The sequence below is a fragment of the Neurospora tetrasperma genome (genome assembly GCF_000213175.1).
Source record: "Neurospora tetrasperma FGSC 2508 unplaced genomic scaffold NEUTE1scaffold_1, whole genome shotgun sequence".
Taxonomy (NCBI): domain Eukaryota; kingdom Fungi; phylum Ascomycota; class Sordariomycetes; order Sordariales; family Sordariaceae; genus Neurospora; species Neurospora tetrasperma.
In genome coordinates, this window is record NW_009799099.1 from 4,122,694 (window position 1) to 4,141,240 (window position 18,547).

Genomic DNA, 18,547 nt, shown 5'->3' on the forward strand with positions numbered 1-18,547 from the left:
CAGCCCAGAGGGAATAACCCCGAATTTGCGAATGGAGGCTTCTGCTGACGCGGGGAACCGTTGTGGTACAAATTTAGCAGCTGTCGATGTGTCAAATGGCACTATTGTCTGCAGCGAACCAGGAGACGAGCAGAAAACCTGCCTGGCCTGCATGCTATCTAGCTACGACTGGAGTAAAGCTCACGTTGGGGTTCACTCGCTGCGAGATGCTGCACTCATATTAATGGAAGAAGCAGAGGGGGAGAGATGGTCAAGAGGATAATGATATCTGCTCATTGAAAAAAAAAATCACAAGTTTGCAAAGGGAAGTATCAAAAATGTGTTTGCTGAAGAATCAGAAAGCCATCAGGCTCAAAGTTGTATTGATGTTTCCCGTGTCCAAAATCCCGTGTGTACACTAAAAAGCCACCGGGTATCCAATCCAATCCAACCAGTTATCCCCCTTCCGCCATTTTGTTACCGTCCTTTCCTTTCCACTCCGTCCAGTGTAAAGTGTGTAATGCATGAAAAGCAAATCCCAGCGCCTCGCTCAGATGACAAAATGATGATATAAAGATACAAAATGTACAAGAAAAATCAAATTGCACGAGAAAAAAAACAAAAAAAAAACAGCCATTCCTCGCTGCTGGCAATCCCCCGGTGCCCCTGGATCTCCTTTGCCGATTAATGGCATCCCCACTTCAAGACGAGAGCAGGACCCAAGCAAGTCTACGTCAGTGGCTTGGCAATGGGCAGGGGATGTGCGGAGGGGGCAGCACAAAATCAGAAAAATGAGGGGTAGTCTAGCGACCTCGACCGCCATTGGTCGGCCGCCGTCTGTGATAGGCAGCACCAAGTCCAAAGTCGGTTGTTGTTGGTAGCCCAGTGACGTTCCCAAGATCTCGTAGCATGTGCCTTTGACGCGCAATGACGAGAATCTGAAAATGGGAAAGATAGCAAATTCGATCCCTGGACTGCGATGAGCCGCGACCGTCGCATTCAAACGTCACAGCAAGGCTCATCATTTCGAGATAGTCAACTCGGTGACTCGGGAACTCGGAGAGAATTCCAAAGACCTCAATCTTTACTCTTGGCTCGCACTTCACTCGGTGTGAGGACAATAGTTGGCGAGCCGAGGTACACAAGGTGTAAAAGTAGCTTGAAAACATAGTCGTCGAAAGCAAGACCGCTGCAGACATATGTTTGCGCTGGGCGCCTTTTTTTGTGGCGGCCCGGCTGGATGCGTCGCGGTTGTGAATGGATATTAGCATGTCGACATTCGTGTCCGCAGAATAGACCAATCAATGGTTGGGACTTGTTGCCGCCGCGAGGATGGCGGTGTTTCAAGTGCCTGTAGCAAAGATGTCGTGGGCTGTGTTGCGGGAGGGAAACATCCGCCGAAGAGGAAATTGCCACAGTGATCGCCGGAACTTGCGTCGATCGATCAGGACACTCTGGTCCAGACTCTCAAAATCCGCCTCTATTCGACCTCGAGGCAACGTGGAATGTCGAGTTGATATCCAAGAAGCAGCTAAACAGGTCGAGCGTTGTCGCTGCGATGCTGAAGGCTGTGAGTGTTTCGCATGTGCGAAGGTGATGCGTAGATCCCAAGTGGCCAACTCCCACTTAATTCCAACCATGGTAGTAGATTGCGAGAAGGCAGGCCGCTTTTGTTGATTCACTTGTAGCCGGTCATCTTGGCACAGCGGTTGCAGTAGTAGATGTTGGTGCCAATCTGGACCATTCCCATGGAGCTGGGGTCGTCTGTCGAGGTGATCTCTTCGGCGCGGGCGCACCTTAGGCACCGGAGCACCTCAACCGAGACGATGGGTTGTGTCGAGTCCATGCTGTGCCTGACTGATGACGTCGAAGACAGGTCGGAGTCGGAGGATGAGTATGACGAAGCCGAAGATGTGGAGGTAAGGTACGAAACTTGTGGTCGGGCGGACATTGTGATGTGTGTTGTGTGGAAGTGCGCAGGGCAGGCTATCAGTACCAGTGCTGGGTTGAAGGATGCTGCCGAGTTTGTTGTTGGTTTGTTCCCGAGTGTTGATGTTGGTGTTGGCGTTTGATGCTGGTGCTTGCTGGTGCTTGTAGGTTGGTTTGGTGGTGCGGGTATGAGGTTTATACGTGCGAAGGTCGGTTCGAGGAATTTGTATCGAGATCGAGTTGGAGCGAAAAACAAGTGGGTATTTCTTCCAGTCAGAGACGACGGGAATGGGCCAGACCAAGACTTTGTAATGTACCCGCGTCCGCCAACGAAATGCCAAGTCTGCCCGGTGCCCAGGGGGGTAGGGGTACCAGAGTTCGAGGCTGCCAGGGGGTGGGGTTAGAAAAAAATCGAATTCGCGGCCAGCCGGGCGTGCAAAAAACAGGCAGGGCAGACGCAAACAGAGTGGAGGAAGGGAGAAAGAGATACCTGCGCCAAAGTACCGACTCTACCCAACATATGGAGCCCGAAACTTTGCTCACCACGCTACGTACCTAGTATGCAACTAACGAGGGGGTGAAGGATAATTGCGAGACTACCTAGTAGAGGTAGGTATGAGCACAATCATGGGGTAGCCAGGTCATCATGCCGTAATCTGCTCCCGTGCGACGTCTTGCTACGTACTGCTACGTACCACCTTCTCGAATTCCGGCTTGTTGACGAGTGGACAGGTCTTGCAAGTTCTCGACCATGGACTAAACACCGGGCGGTCATCCCATCGGTATCTCACGCCCGCGCTCGCCAATTCGGAATGCGACAATGGCGGCTGGCGTCCACGACCTTCACGTTCCCTCCAGCCAGTTTTGGAAGCTGGAAGAGAAGAAAAGGGAGGAATCATCGTGTTCACCGCGTTACGTACACCTCATTGCACCTCATCCATCCAGCACCCTGCTACCGTCGCAAAACCGCTCAGCAACTGTGCCTTCTAACAAACACACAGATTATACTTGTGTCAGGCTGCGGTTGCACATCCGCGATAAGGCCTAGAATCTAGACTTGTTTCTGGGATGGGCACACGACGTGGTATGTATCTTGTGCTCCTTAATCTGAGGCCTACATAACATGACACAAGTGTAGCAAATCGATGTTGAAGACCTCTGGGATGTTCACAGTTTAGGAATTGCGTCAACGCTGTTGCTGGGGATATCCCGTACAATTGCACTATCAGGGTGTTGCGCTTCCAATAATGCGGAAGGGTCGGTTCTATGTTAGGTAGGTACCTACAACAACCCACTACGTAGGGCTTCGGCGGACAGCGCAACTGGAAACCACCAAACTGGAAGAGCGAAAAAGGCGAGCGAGATTGGGGATCTCGCGAGAAATTCTGCTCGAAACGGGGAAAACAGGACACGCCGATCCTAGCAGTGCCCAACGCTATCATCATTCACTCGTCATCATAGCTGGCAAGAAACTCGGGCAGTCGTAACATACATAAAAGGCTCGGTAACCACCAAGCAAGAAACGTGGCCCTCGCTCGTCGATGTCATCGCCGTCTTTGCAGCTGCTGATGGCTGATGGAATCGATAGCTCAGCGAAGCCAATGCGACTGTTTAGCGCGCAAAGCACGCCCGGACCTTGCCGTCAATCGTTCATCCCATCCAACGCCGGGTTTATCGACGGCACGGATGTCGAGCAGCGGGAACAGCGATGAAAGAAAGGGTTTCAAAGATGCGGATGGAAGTGGCCCCAGTCGATGCCGGATGGGCGGGGCCCAGCCAGTCAGGTCGAGCGCGCTGAGTGGCCGTTGGTGGGTCCTCGGCCTGGACCCAGTCCTAGGTCCCGTCTGCACCAGCACATTCTAGGCCACACAGCAAAGTCCACACCAAGACAGTCCAGAACGCTGACCGATCCCACACACAAATTTCGATCTTGAGGGCCACGACTCACGATCGCCAATTGCTGCACGCATTCATTTCCAGACCACCTTGCATCAAACGGTCCACCGTGTCTGGCCAGCTCCAGCCTGTATTCCAGACTCGATAGCCTGACCCCTTTCTCCTCAGGGCCCTGTGGCAGAGTACCATGGCTTGTCTATAGCGTATGACAACTGTGAGGCAGCGAGATTGCTCCCTAAATTCCCTGGACAAGGCTTGAGTCTGGCCCTTGCCTATCACCACCACATCTGTCGACGACGAAACTAACGAAAGGAACAAGTCCGAAAATGCCCAACGTCCACTTTTAGCCGCGAGACCGGCCAGGACCTCGGGACGGGAAGGTCCAGACTGACGACTCACACACCCGTGACACATCGGCCGCACATACCGGGCCGTGATCGGCGGTCTGTCCGGGTACCGGTTTCTGATGTGGGGATTCGAGACTCATGCCATGTGTCGCCACCTGGCTGTAAAATGAACCGTTGTCGACGAAACGTAAGGCTTGATCAAGAAGGAGTGGTGAGACTTACAACGACCGGCCAACCGAGGCGTACCGTCCACATGTTTTAAGTCATCATGAATAAACACTCGTCTCAAGATGCTACACTACAGTGTAGCGAGAGATGAGCACAGCCAGCCAATACTCCGTACCCCGCAAGTGCACATGCGTCTTTGGGTAGCTTCCGGTTCGTGCTTACTATTCTGGAGCCCACGTTGTCGGATGCTTACATGTAGGAAAGGAGACACGTCTCCTTGTGGGGATGGATGAATGGGTGGATGACCGGTCCTTCGCAAAGGCATAATGCCATGCTGCTGCCCCCTGAGTGTACGGCGTGGGGAAGTGTAGCCCCGTTCTTAGGATCTTCCGCGGAGTGAATGAGGCTTTGGACGATATATGCTAAGAGACAGTCAAGGCCCCGAAGCCACGTCTTCACTGCTCAATACATATCTATGCTTCAATCACCCCTAGAGTCATGCACACGCGAATACAACAGGGCCGGCGAGTGCCTTTAACCCCTCCCCACTACCCTTTCGTGAGAGCCTAGCGGACGGCAAGACGGGAGGCGATGATCTTTGCGTAAGTTCATGATTTAAGGCTAGGATTTAACTCATCGTGTGCACTCCATCTCATTGTCTAGCCCTGCTCGGCCACTTGAACTAAAAAGACTTGGATGCACCGCCTGCCATTCGCCTGCCCTGTTGAACGAAGCTATCACTGGAAGGGATCCTAACTCCACCACAGTCACAAACGAAGTCATTTACAATTGTCCCCTTTCCCTCTTCTTGGCTGAAGCTCACCAAGTGCCAAAGTCTTGGTCCTTGTTGAATAACTTGATAACTACATAACAATTACATAAAATATACTAAAACCATGTCATTTACTGGGACTCTGTGATGTCGAGTGATGTCGGCCGGTCCTTCATTTCCTTCAAAATAGGGTCTTTGCGAGTCAGACATCTCGGGGCAGCAGGCACGGCAACAAAAAATGGGGCTTTCTCACCACAACTTCACATGTCATGGCCAGCATAAACTCACTGGCTAGTGGAGCGCATTAAAATCGCTAGAGGGACTTAGCTAAACGTTTGTTTCTTGTCTCATCTTCCTGATAAATCCATACTGATTATTTTCCGACGGCCTTGGCGGGCTCCGATCATAAAGTAAATTGCGTGACAACTGCCGTTGCTTGCAGACGATCATGGACCGGAACGTACCTGGTCGACGCTTCTGCAACATGGGAATTTCATCCATTGCCGTGATTACCAGCCCTTCGATTCCAGCCCATCGCTGGTCACAGACTCACAGCTGCTAGTGTACAGTAGAAACCCATGCAGTTGCAACCCCCTTTCCCCTAATGCTAGCATCATGATGCTTCTTGATGCACAGCCAGTTGAGTGCCAGGTTTACAGGCCTATATTGGGACTACTAACTGCTAGTTGCGATAGTCGGGTGGCAACTCGATTTTTGCAACAATGGTCAAGTTTTGGTGAGACAGAACACTTATATACCCTTGTATCGGGGCTTAGCGACCTGCTTTTTTAGTTCGTTGGTGGTCTTACTGATGGACTGATGGCTCGAGCGCCTGCTTCTGGTCTGTACCCTGAATTCCTCTCTTGCACAAACCCTACTTCTTGCAAGAAGAATCGTTGTTTATATTAAGTTGCAACTGCAAGGGGCTTTTATTGTAACCGAAGGGACAGGTGGGTGGGGGGGTTTTGTCATGAGTTGCAACCAGAAAGCCCCGCCATTGGTCTGGACCGAGTTTCAGCGCGACACCTGGAGCAGTTCGTCAGATCCTCCGCCAGATGTGCGATCGTGCACCCAAGTGTGCTAAGACAGATATGTATTGTACTGCGTACACTACACATCACCCTACCTGTTTACAAGGGTTTTGGGGGCGTTTTCTGCGCTAACAAACAAATGTTAGCATTGATCTGGCTGTGTGCGGTGCGCTGGTGGGATGCCATTGTTTAGCGAGGTTGCTTTTCCGGTTCTCGGGAGGATGGCAATTTCGCAATCCTCGATATTTCTCGTACCCTCATTGACTTTGAGAGATTAAAAGCGCCCATACAACACTCATCCAACCTGAGTATGTTGACACTGATGGTTTGTGTTTGGCTTGCTCGCTTGGAACCCTTTGTACGCTGGTAAGCGTGTCGGGACTGGGCGATAGGTTTTACTGTGTCAGTAGCAATGCGTTTTGGTGGACTTCAGTTTCATGCTGATAATCACAGATAACGCGAGTTTCAATACAACCTGGAAGCAACTACACAGACAGGCAAACCACATCGGACGCCGGAGAAAGATTTTGATTCTTCTCATCATCCAAATGGCTTACCAACCCAACAATGTCTCTTTCAAAGGCAGAATCGCGCGGTCATCGGTATTGAAAATTAGGGGTGCCAAGGGTAGAAGGTAGTCCAAGCACACGGTTCTTCCCCCCGACTGTTTTCGGGGCGTCGATATGCGAACAGTTTTCCGATGGGAGATCGATGAATACTACTGACTCGACACACTCCCATAGCGTGCACTTAAAACAAAATCCCAAATGAAAAAAGGAAAAAAATACAATAAAAATCCTGTACATGAGCAATCACACCAATAATACCAGACATGTTTCGCGTGTCTACTTAAATTCGCTTGGCGATGGCATTGGGTATCAAGACAACAAGGGGGCTTGAAATCGAGTCGAGGAGCAACCGTGCAGTGTAGAACTGGAACTGGGTGTTATCGCTGCTGTCTTTTCGAGGTTTCCGTTTCGAGCGCCAGCCCTTCACGCGAACCAATTGCAATCACTGCCCAAAAGGTTCCCGACCGGCTCGGTGGTTCGCCCCATCAAAGTGCATTGGCCAGTGCCTGACTAGGTTGTGCTCGGGCCATCTGCTCTCATCTTGTTGCAGCCCCACCATGCCCAGCAGTTTCGTCAACTTCACACATCTTCAACCCTCACCTCCATCGCGATCGCATCTGGTGTTGTATCCCGCCCGGAAGCACAGCGATCCGGCGAAGGATCAAGAAGTGAGACTCGGCCGAGCAACATATACATATACCGTACATATCCATGTTGCCTCGTATGGGCCAACAACAAGTCCCCGGGTTGTGTAGCCCTGAACCACCATTATATCACCCAGGAGCCCAGGTACCCCGCGATTTGGAGCATCGAAGGGAGTGAACCCAACTAGAAGCGGAAACCCATCCACACTAGGTATTATGCCATTGTGACTTGCATCGAGAGTACTCACCTAGGCCATGAGAAGCTTAGCAGCAACGCGCGTCCGGCAGCGAGCGACCGGAGTTGCCTCCTGGCATCCATCCATCTCTCGACAGGAACTGTTATCTGGCTACCATCCACTTTCTGCCGTTTCACATTAGAACACTATGTCTTTGAAAGCATCTGTTCAGATATGGGGGCGGATGATTGGCTACCACAGTTATCCCATATGGAATCTTACTATGCGGCCACGAGTGACACTAACAGCATGTCTCAAATTCACATCGAGATGACAGTTGCCTGATCAAGCCTTTATGTTGTCTATCGTCTGCTACTCGCCACTCAGCTGCATACAATTCACTGTGGCAGTATAAAGACGGTAAAAGCGTGATCATACCATATCATACCAAAACTTTTGTTATCGAATCACAGAAATCACACCTCAACATACCTTTCCATCTTCCACATCTCGATAACGCCCTGCTTTCGATCTTTCCCAAGCACTCAGCTCAACAAGTGTACCCCGGATAAGTCATCCTTGAAAATTTCCAAACTTACCTATTCTATTCTATTACAGGTACCCTACTGTCAGCTCACCCAACTCGGAGGTTACCTACCTAGGCTGGGGCTCCTTTTCCCCCACAGTACCACAGCAACGGAAGGGGTAATTTCGGCAGACCGCCGATCACTTCACCAGCCCACCGGAAACCCATCTTAATCAGCAACACCCATGTGCAGCACCCTTGAGGGGCTTAGGAATCTACTATGTAAAGAGAGGTGAAAGAAATCCGAGGGGACCGATTCCTCACCACCACATCCGATGACTGCCGAGATTCTTTTAAGGCTCCAGGAGTCCTTTGAAATTTTCCGAGCGAATGGATGGACACGGAAAGAGGACAAAGACCCAAACTGGAAGTCGGTCAGGATCATCACCACTCACTCACCCACCTCACTCGCTCGCTTTTCCCTTAATGAGACTCTCTCGGCTCTTCTCTTCCAGTCACAAACCTAGTTCCAGCTCGAAAGAAAGTCGATGTCGATGTGCCCGATTTACATCCACAATCAATCGGAATGCAAGGTTGTCATCGACGATTTCTGGGTGTTCTGGGTTCTGTCTACCCGTATCTCCTTCTCCATCGTGTCCTGGTTGGTCGGTCCAGTCACTTTTTCTTTTTTCTTTTCAACCAGGGGTAGGAATCTCATCATACTCACATCATATGCCATCTGCTTTCGGCTTTCGGAAAGGAGCAAGCTGAACAATCCCATCATCCTCGCTCCTTGGGATTCGAACCCCCCAACCCTTAAGGAGGAGCCCGAGGATGGTGTATGCAACTTCTTGGGTGCCCATGAGGTGCCCGAATACCCATAGGAGAGCGATCGAAAGATCGAAGTCATCCCTAGATTACCAGGTAGGTGGTCAACAGCTCGGAAAGAAACTGATTGGAGCAAACATCATGGGAGGTAGACTACATCGACCCAACAGTCTGTTTGTACCCTACTAGGGGCTGAAGGCCAGCTCTCTCGCTACATGCCTACTTGTACCGACCTGGAACTAGTCCGCGCGCCTTCTTTACGGCGGGAATATGGCGGTGCCCTCCTTTCTCTAGCTGTGCTTGTCTATCCGCTCAATCCCCTTAGTGCCCTTCATTATGTGCATAATGTACACACAAGATACCGGTCGAAGGTTCACCCGTAAATCCAAATTTTGTTTTAGACTAAATCGTTTCGTGTCAGTCTGTCACCAGGTCGGCTCGATTTTCACAGTGAGTTTAAGGAGAATGCGTACGTTGACAAGGCGCGAATATGTTTCAGGGCATCCATCCCCAGTGTCCGGATAGACGACATCTTGGGATTACACGTGTTAGCCTTGGCCGCGACAAGGAAAAGAAATCGGAATGAACGATCGCGGAATATTTGGATATTTCTTTACGTTCAGTCCAAAAATGTAAGAAGCTGCCTGCCAGGTCGGCCGCCAATGGATCAAGATCAGGTGCCACGACTTACATACTGGTAAAGATGGTCACTCGTCAATAACTCGACTAATAAAGTATGAATGTTGGTAATGATAGTTGTGAGCGCTTGAGTATCCCTTGAGACTCTTCCCCATAAGCTTGTAAACTCTAACTGGGGTGAATCAGGTATCTGGTACTGAGTGAAGAGAAAGAGAGTGGTGAGGCTGGGGTAGGGAAACGAGAACCAAGAACGAAGAAGGAAGATTGGAAATATGGAATCGAGTGAGGACCCAACTGGCTCTTCTACTTGGGGAAACTAAATACTCAATGACCTGATTCACCGCGGTCAACAACAAAGCGAACGAAACTCCAAGGTGCCGTTGGTGCGCCGGCGATGGGTAATAAAGCACAGGTATCTGACTCGCCCCAGCTCAAGGCAGGGTGAACCAGGGAAGGCCCATACACGAGGCTCAATAATACATATTTGGCTTGGGAATCTGGACTATAGGTGAGAAAGTCAGGTTCTTCTTCGGAAACTGAGATAATCTTAGGCTTTCGAAGCTGTTTGCGACTGGATGATCCGATAAGAATAGCATGGCCATGATACCTTGATCATCTGCCAGGCAGCCAAGAGAAAAAGGACCCAAAACTCTGAAGACGGAAAGGGGGGCATCTCATGAGCATAACGTAACATGATGCAGTAGAGCCAGAATGTATCCCATCCTCAAAATTGATTGAGGTCAGGCCAGTGGTGTCGGGCGAAAGTATCTGACAGCGTGGCATGTACCGCAATCCGTGCCTTCCTTGAACATATCGCCGAAGGTTTCGGCGTAATCGAGAAGGCACGAGGACCTTGCAAAAATGAGAAGGATCAAATTGTCGGGGTTCCAGTTAGAAAACGAAAAAGGTAAGGACATGGAAAAGAGAAAGCACGAGTTGTAAGGCCAGTGGACGACAGTGAGGTTTTGATCCGGACTTGCTAATAATTCCATTGTATGTCCCAGGATGCTTTGCTGTGTTCCAAACGTAATGTCAATGTCACAGGACTCCGTCGCGAAAAAAAAATCCGGCTGGGGGCCATTCACTCGTCCATCCTCTTCTATGCTAATGAACATTGCCGAAGTCTAGCCTTAATGTGACCTGAAGAAATTCACGGCACGGCATGTTACTTGAATGAGGTCCAAATTCACCGCAATCTCAGGCTCGTCACAAACTGGTTCCCTTGAAGCCTCTCCAAACAAGCATGATACGTGGCTACATGCATTATAGGTATGAGACTGGAGAGTCTTGAACGTCCGCTCTTTCCGCCCCCTACCAACAGTCACAACCACTCGGGAAATCACCAGTCACTCATCCACCTCATACACTTAGTCCCGTCCATTGACCGTTATACCGTACTCAGTTCTTCAGTCACTACCTCTATTTTATACCAACATCACGCTACAGGTGTCTAATTACTTTCACTTGAACGTTTACGTACCTAATTCCATAGGGCAGGCAGACAGTACGTTATCCTAGTTATCTGACGGTGACATCCGGAAATAGCAGCAAGTTGTGCTTTCCCCAATGGGAAAAATGATGGATCTCTGAAAGACCCCTCATGGAAGATTGGAACAAATCAATCAAGAATGAGGAAGAGGTACATTGAAGTGGTAGCAAAGGAGAGGAGTGCCTAGAGAGATGACTCGACCACTTATCGTACTAGTGGGAAGAGCCAGGTTCGAGTAACTTCAAAGAGAAGTGTGGAGACTTAGCTTATACTCTCCTGATAAGTGATGGCCAGCGACGGTAAGCTCATGTCGCGCTATTCCTTTCGCCATCTATTTTCTGCACCCTAACGCTCGTCGACGGAGCTATTATACTTTAATCTTTTTCTATGGTTGAAATCTACCAGACCTCATCGGTGAAGCTGGGCTATGTGGTGTTGGCGGAACATGTAAGCAGTAGTCAGCAGGAGCTCTTTGATGGCTTTCGGTGTTTTGTCTTTTCAAAACATCTCTTCTACATCTACTTGTCCCTTTGTTTTACCTCCTAGATCATACTGTATGATCCCTCGCTTTCGCCGTGCATCACACAACCTCAGCTATTGTTCATGTTCTTGTAGGTATCATTACTTTATGTCGTTATTATCATTTATATCTCTTTGCGCACCGATGACCGGAATTGCCTGGTAACTCTACTACATGCCCAAGTGATCTGAAAGCTCTCTTGGATAAAAATACAGCTATGTTTATTGAGTTTTCTTCTCTGTTCAAAGATGGGCTCGAAGGTATCGAGAACAAGCATGCTGAACGGTTGGTAAACTGTTTCTACTTAAGCCAAGTGCGAATCATATGTTGTCGATTGGTATGTAAAGGAAGAGGTTAAGCTTTGCTCTTTGGTTCATCGGTAGGTGGGTAGCTTGGACATTGCTTGTCAGCTCACCCCGTGAGTAGTGGACTACGACGTTGTCTGCCAAATAGCGATGGTTTGAGCCAGCCCTCTGACCCCTTTTCCCTTTCAAAATTTTGGTAGACGAACTTACACACAGTCTGATACCGGCTTGTCACTTAACATGATCTTGCTAGTCCCAATGAAATGTGTCTCATGTCGTCCTAAATGCCGTACTGACACTGTGAAATCAATGCATGACACTGGGTCATAAACACATCACCATTAGCTGACTTAACATATTCGCAGGAATTCAAGCTTAAGCTTTAAGCTTTGAGTAAACTGCATGAACTGGATGTAAGATACCCAGAGGGAATCATCAAAGGTTTCGAGCTGACAAGCAGTCCAGGTTGTAACTTTATCAACAGGTACGATGCCCGATCAGGTTCAGTTCTACCTAAACTTCCGCATGCGTGTGTCCTTGTCGTCGCTCTTACCTTGACAGAACAACGCACCTACCTACGCTGAACAAGGTGAACAGGAGCATTTGATACGTTCGCAATTTGAACCTTCCTCATACTAAGCGCCCAAATTCAACCCAGCCATCACAAACACGGTGTTTTTTCTTTTCGTTACTTTTTTTTCCTTCTGTTAGCAGATGACTGATTATAGGTACTATGCCCGTTTCGATTTTATAATATTCACAACGGCAAGATGGCCGAGCGGTCTAAGGCGCCAGGTTCAGGTCTACTTGAACTTTGCTCATCTGAGCTTCCTGGTCCAGCAATGGGCGTGGGTTCGAATCCCACTCTTGTCATATTCTTTTGTTGATTTTTTTTGGCCTTTTTGATGTTACGTTCGGATTGTCCATACCTATGGCTGCTATGTTGTGGATCATGATGTGTTCAACTCCATATGGAACACTGTCGGTGGTTGCGCGAAGGCTTGGAAACATGGGACGGTATCTGACAAGATACTCCAATTCCTAGAGCCGTCTGCTTGGTAGCTTTTGGATCGCGATAATGATGAGTAGGAGTAAAGGAAGTTCAATGTCGAAATGCGTCGTTGTTCCCACGGAAAGCAGAGACGATCAAAAGCACTTCCTGAGCTTTGGACTGACAGTTGTGAAGGATGCTTGGGTAATAATGCCCTCGCAGCTGACAAACAGCTGTTAGCCGATTGTGTTGCCAGCTGCCTGTAGCCAGGGGCAAGCTTCACCAACGCAGGAACTGCGACAGTGACGAAGTTGAACGGGAACCTGCTTATCTTATCGCTGTTGGCGAAGGTCCGCGAGCTGCATCATCGCATTGAACATTCGCCGTGACGTCTGCAGTTGTAGCTTGTTGGCGTACGGAGTTGGTTCGCTTGATATTATTTTCTATGATCAGTAGCATCTATAACCGCCAGCGTGTCAATTCAGACATTACCGAGCGATATTGAACTTAGCTTCCGTTCTGCTGTTCTGATTCAACCCTCGCTTCTGCCGTTGGACAGCTCCTGCCCCGCCACAAACTCGCAACGTTCTAATACATCTGTCACCTTACGCCAACACATCCACGGCTTCAGCCCACACCCTTTGGAATCTGCCGAAATTGCGCCAAAATGAGTGGTGGTTGGAACACCAGTAAGTTGGGCTGCGGCACCCTAGCTACAGTGCTTTCTGAGCTGACAATTCGTCCACAGTCGAGTCCGATGCGGTATGTTGACCATTTGTCCACGTCGAGGTACTTCCCGGCACACATGCGCAGGACTTCAAGACTGACAATTCACTTCAAGGGCGTCTTCACCGATCTTCTCACCAATCTCGGCGTAAAAGGTGTCCAATTCGAAGAACTCCTCTCCCTAGAACCCGATGCCCTCGCGCAGCTGCACCCCGTCTACGGCGTCATCTTTCTCTTCAAGTACCCGACAAACGAGCCCTACCGAGGGACTGACAAGCCTCTCGATGGCACCTTTGACTACGACGCCAGCGAACGACTCTTCTTCGCTCATCAGACCATCCAGAACGCGTGTGGTACGCAGGCGCTCCTGAGCGTGCTCCTCAACAAAGCCAACCCGTCCGTCTCCCAAGAAGGCGATGCGGGGTACATCGACATCGGCGACAAGCTTCGCGACTTCCGCGACTTCACCATCGCCCTGCCGGCCGAAATCCGCGGCGAAGCGCTCTCCAACTCGGAGCTGATCCGCGACACGCACAACTCGTTTGCGCGCAGTAGTCCCTTTATCGACGAGACGCAGCGTCGGCCCGATGAGGAGGAAGGAGACGCATTCCATTTCATTGCGTACTCGCCCATCGGCGGCACCCTTTACGAGCTCGACGGCCTGCAGCCGGCGCCCATCAGCCACGGCGCTTGTACCCAGGAGGACTTCCCGCAGAAGGTTATGGACGTTCTGCAGCGGCGCATTGCCAGGTATGACGCCAGCGAGATCCGGTTCAATCTGCTGGCTATGATCAGAGACCTGCGGATTCGGGCACGCGAGTTTGCCGATGAGGAATTGCTGGCGAGCGAGGAGCGCAAGCGTGAGGCTTGGCGGTTCGAGAACGCCCTGAGGCGACACAACTTTGTGGGGTTTGCGGGCGAAATTCTCAAGGGTGTTGTGTCGGCGAAGCTTGCGGCAGGAGGAAGTGCGTATGACGACTGGGTTAACCAGGGCAAGAAGAATATGGAGAAGAGGGCAGCTGAGCAGAGGGCAAGGAAAGGTGGAGAGGGGGAAGACGTAGAGATGCAGGGCTGAAGAGTCCCATTTACTCATCTAAGAAACTGGCGGGGGCATTTGTTTGGTTATGTGTATGATCACGATTATATGAGCTCCCTGATCGGCCATTGTAAGCACGCTGGGTGCTGAGGGGGGACAATGTGCGATCACCAAAGGCTTGTTGTACATGTGGTGAAGAGATAAGAAGCATCGGTGGATTTCATACAAAAGGGTTATGATATCATAAGAGCCATGACTGTCAAATACCCAAGATACCCCCAGTGGCGAAACCTCAATAGCAGCTGTATTTGCTCAAGCATCACTTCTCACGCAGCAAAGGGGGCACATCCAACTGAACTCGGGGATGCTGGATTGGGTATCGTTTCGGGAAGGCTAGCTACCTGAACATCATGCGGCTCTGCATCAGGGGCAGACAGGTACGTCACAGCCACTCTCAGAGCTCAGGTAACCCGCAGTTCGGTTTGGCGTCCCGTTGGCAATTACGCCAGGACTTGAATGATTACTTGTTTCGCCGTGTCATGCTTTCTCAAATTCTTTTATTGAGTATTCATGATCGACCCCTTTTTCCCTGGAATCGTGACCTTGACCCGAAAAATGCCATGCTCGCGTACACCGTTCCGGAAAAAAAGTGAAGCCCTCAATCAAAACATCCCCTCGTCCAATCACCTAGCTATCAAAGCGCATTTAAGCGGCAGTGATGGCACGGCGGACGCGAGCGCCACGCTGGCGGGAGGAAAGGTGAGCCTCCTCGCGGACAACGGCCTCGGACTTCTGGACGACCTCATCGGCCTCAGTGAGGATAAGCTCGATGTGGCAGGGGTTGGACATGTAGGGGTTGATCTAAAGCATAACTGTTAGCCAATGGCCGGCTTGATCGTCTGTCTGCCGGCGCAGAAGCAGATATCAGGGGGGTATCTCGGGGTTTGACGTACGCGACCGTGAGCGCGGTAAGTGCGGCGGCGCTGCTTGGGGGCCTGGTTGACCTGGATGTGCTTGACAACGAGGTTGCCAGTGTCAAGACCCTTGGCATCGGCGTTGGCCTCAGCGTTCTTGAGGAGACCGAGAAGGAACTCGGCGGACTTGGCGGGCCAGCGGGCGCGGGAAACACCGAACTGCTTGCCTATATGACGAAGAAACGGTCAGCACCGTGTCTTCCATGTCCTCCATTCGATTGCGGTTTCGTGTCGGTCGGTCGCGGTTCCATCATGCTGACAATGCCCCCCTATTCCCCCACCACTTTGTCCTCCCCACTGTCGTCGTCGTCGCATGATGTACCGGTTCGGGTGTCTTTGTGCATGTAAATCTCGAGTAAGTCGTACCTTGGGCGGCGCGGCCGGTGCCACCAGCGTAGCGTCTCATGGGGACAGCCTCCTTCTTCTCAAGAACGTTCTCGAGGAACTTCTGAGCACGCTGGAGCTTCCAGCCATTGATGGCCTGGGCGGTCTCACGGGTGTTCTTGAAGGAGACACGGAGGTAAGAGCCGCGCGAGCGGGCGGACTTAGCCGGGGCAATCTCAGTCGCAGCGTACCGAACCTGCGATTTTGAACAAGACTCGGTCAGCGATTCACTCTCCTCCAAGTGCTCGCAATGCTCGCAAAGCCGTCATTGTCGTCCGTTGAGAATTTCGTCGTCATTTCGGCTGCAGAAGCCCGAAAACTGTCCTGAAGCAAAATAACGGCGGCGATTCTCTCGTTCGACGGATTTCGCAGGGATTTACTCACCATCTTGCCTGCTTGTCGATGAGAGGACGGGGAATCGACCAAGTGTGATGTTCAGAGGTGGTGATGGGTTCCAATTTTGGCGTACAAAAACCGATTTTCGCGATTAGGGCTCTGTGGGCACTGCGTAGGTGGCTCGTGCGGACCGTCACTTTGCCTGAGGCACGTGCACGCGGGGACAGTAAGTGCTAGCGTCGATAACAGCCTGCCTCCTGGACTGCCAGCCGTACACGATAGCGTCCGCAACAAACTGGAGAGCCTCGACCGCCACGCCAGGACGACAGCCAATTGCAAAGGCAGATGGCCTCGACCGGAAAAAAAAGTGCTCCAGCGATGAGACTTGGTGCCCCGCTTTTTTTTCTCTTCAATCCATGTCCAGGAAATTTTGCACCCAGCTCCAGCAAAAGCTCTTTTCCGAGTCCTCGACAGCGCCGCGCGACAACTCTAAACCCATTGTGCCTCGCACGACAGATCTTACAACGCGTTTCGGCCCAGAATCGCAACTCATACCGACTCCGACTTATCAATACCGACACATTCTATAACAATGGGCTTCGAGCGTGGTGGCAGAGGCGGCGCCCGTGGCGGTGGTCGTGGTGGATTCGGTGGTGATCGTGGTGGCAGAGGCGGCGCCCGTGGCGGTAGCCGTGGTGGCTTCGGTGGTGAGTTTGGCCTCAATGCCATCGCCTGAACCGTATTTGCGGTTATGTCGTTGCTTCTGTTCGTCATCTTGCGAGGTGTCTCAATGTCTGCTGCGGCTCGTGGTCGCCATGCATGCCTCTTGACCCCTCGTAGTAGGATGACGATTTCAGTCGAACTTCATATCGCATTCGACTCTACATGCGATGGCAACAGCAACCACATCAACGCCAACACTTTACTGACAATGATTCGATAGGTGGCCGTGGTGGTGGTGCTCCCCGTGGTCGTGGCGGTCCTCGCGGTGGTGGCCGTGGCGGGTACGTCTTATTAGCAAATCCGCTGATTACTTCAAAGACATTGACTGACATTCTGAGTATAGTGCTGGCCGTGGTGGTGCCCGCGGTGGCGCCAAGGGTGGTGCCGCTGGCAAGAAGGTCATCGTCGAGCCTCACCGTCACAAGGGCGTCTTCGTCGCTCGTGGTGGTAAGGAGGATCTCCTCGCTACTGTCAACCTTGTCCCTGGCGAATCCGTCTATGGCGAGAAGAGAATCTCTGTCGAGAACGCCTCTAAGGAGGAGGGTGGTGCTTCCACCAAGACTGAGTACCGCGTACGTTTTCCAGGGTTTCCAGCTTGTGGCCTCCGACAAAGACTGACATTGGACTTTGCAGATTTGGAACCCTTTCCGTTCGAAGCTTGCTGCCGGTATCCTCGGTGGTCTTGAAACCATCTATATGAAGCCTGGTTCCAAGGTCCTCTACCTCGGTGCCGCCTCCGGTACCTCGGTCTCTCACGTTGCCGATATTGTCGGTCCTACTGGTTCCGTCTACGCCGTCGAGTTCTCCCACCGTTCCGGCCGTGATCTCATCAACATGGCTACTCGCCGCACCAACGTCATCCCCATCGTTGAGGATGCCCGTAAGCCCATGGCTTACCGCATGCTGCTCCCCATGGTCGATGTCATCTTCGCCGATGTTGCCCAGCCCGATCAGGCCAGGTAAGCCGACTTATACAGATCCTTGACACCGTACGTGCCTGACACTAACACATTTCAGAATTGTCGGTATCAACGCCAAGCTCTTCTTGAAGCAGGGTGGTGGTCTTCTCATCTCTATCAAGGCTTCTTGCATTGACTCCACTGCTCCTCCCGAGCAGGTCTTCGCTTCTGAGGTCCAGAAGCTCCGTGAGGACAAGTTCTTCCCCAAGGAGCAGTTGACTCTTGGTACGTTCATCCGCATCCCTTTTGGTTGATAGAGCCAACAATAACTAACAATCACCCACAGAGCCTTACGAGCGTGACCACGCTATGGTTTCTTGCGTCTACCAGCAGAAGGAGTTCGTCGATAACTGAGTTTCGAATTAGTACTGTTCTATCTTCGTTGCTCTGTTCTGGAACCTTCACATAATTCGGTGTTCTACTGGCAGGATGGTTTTGTAAATCTGGAACGGCGAATGGCGTTTGGGTATCTGCCTTGTATTAGCATTGTGGGAATAAAGCACCAGGGTTCTTAGACTGATATCCGGAGTGACCCCGGTTGCTTTCAACTTACGTCGCCTTTCACGATCTCGTCACGACTCTTAAGTCACCGCGCAACGA

At 51.1% G+C, this 18,547-nt stretch overlaps 4 protein-coding genes across 4 annotated transcripts; 2 read left to right on the top strand and 2 right to left on the bottom strand.

Annotated features, from left to right (window-relative positions):
- Nucleotides 1-1,023: 1,023 nt before the first annotated feature.
- NEUTE1DRAFT_93925 (uncharacterized protein) lies at nucleotides 1,024-2,050 on the bottom strand (the record flags this gene model as incomplete). The annotated part of the gene is made up of 1 exon (XM_009850023.1): nucleotides 1,024-2,050. A coding segment is annotated over one exon (259 nt), but the record flags the coding sequence as incomplete, so codon positions are not given.
- Nucleotides 2,051-9,155: 7,105 nt separating this feature from the next.
- NEUTE1DRAFT_135191 (uncharacterized protein) lies at nucleotides 9,156-9,397 on the bottom strand (the record flags this gene model as incomplete). Its single annotated transcript, XM_009850024.1, has 2 exons — nucleotides 9,156-9,267; nucleotides 9,339-9,397. 2 exons carry the CDS (start codon nucleotides 9,395-9,397, stop codon nucleotides 9,156-9,158), a joined length of 171 nt encoding a protein of 56 aa, XP_009848326.1.
- Nucleotides 9,398-13,225: 3,828 nt separating this feature from the next.
- Nucleotides 13,226-15,432, top strand: NEUTE1DRAFT_77077 (uncharacterized protein; the record flags this gene model as incomplete). The annotated part of the gene is made up of 3 exons (XM_009850025.1): nucleotides 13,226-13,498; nucleotides 13,558-13,571; nucleotides 13,651-15,432. 3 exons carry the CDS (start codon nucleotides 13,477-13,479, stop codon nucleotides 14,608-14,610), a joined length of 996 nt encoding a protein of 331 aa, XP_009848327.1.
- A 1,301-nt stretch (nucleotides 15,433-16,733) lies between these two features.
- NEUTE1DRAFT_116037 (uncharacterized protein) lies at nucleotides 16,734-18,493 on the top strand (the record flags this gene model as incomplete). Its single annotated transcript, XM_009850026.1, has 6 exons — nucleotides 16,734-16,972; nucleotides 17,209-17,269; nucleotides 17,332-17,560; nucleotides 17,622-17,947; nucleotides 18,006-18,172; nucleotides 18,234-18,493. 6 exons carry the CDS (start codon nucleotides 16,858-16,860, stop codon nucleotides 18,299-18,301), a joined length of 966 nt encoding a protein of 321 aa, XP_009848328.1.
- Nucleotides 18,494-18,547: the final 54 nt, after the last annotated feature.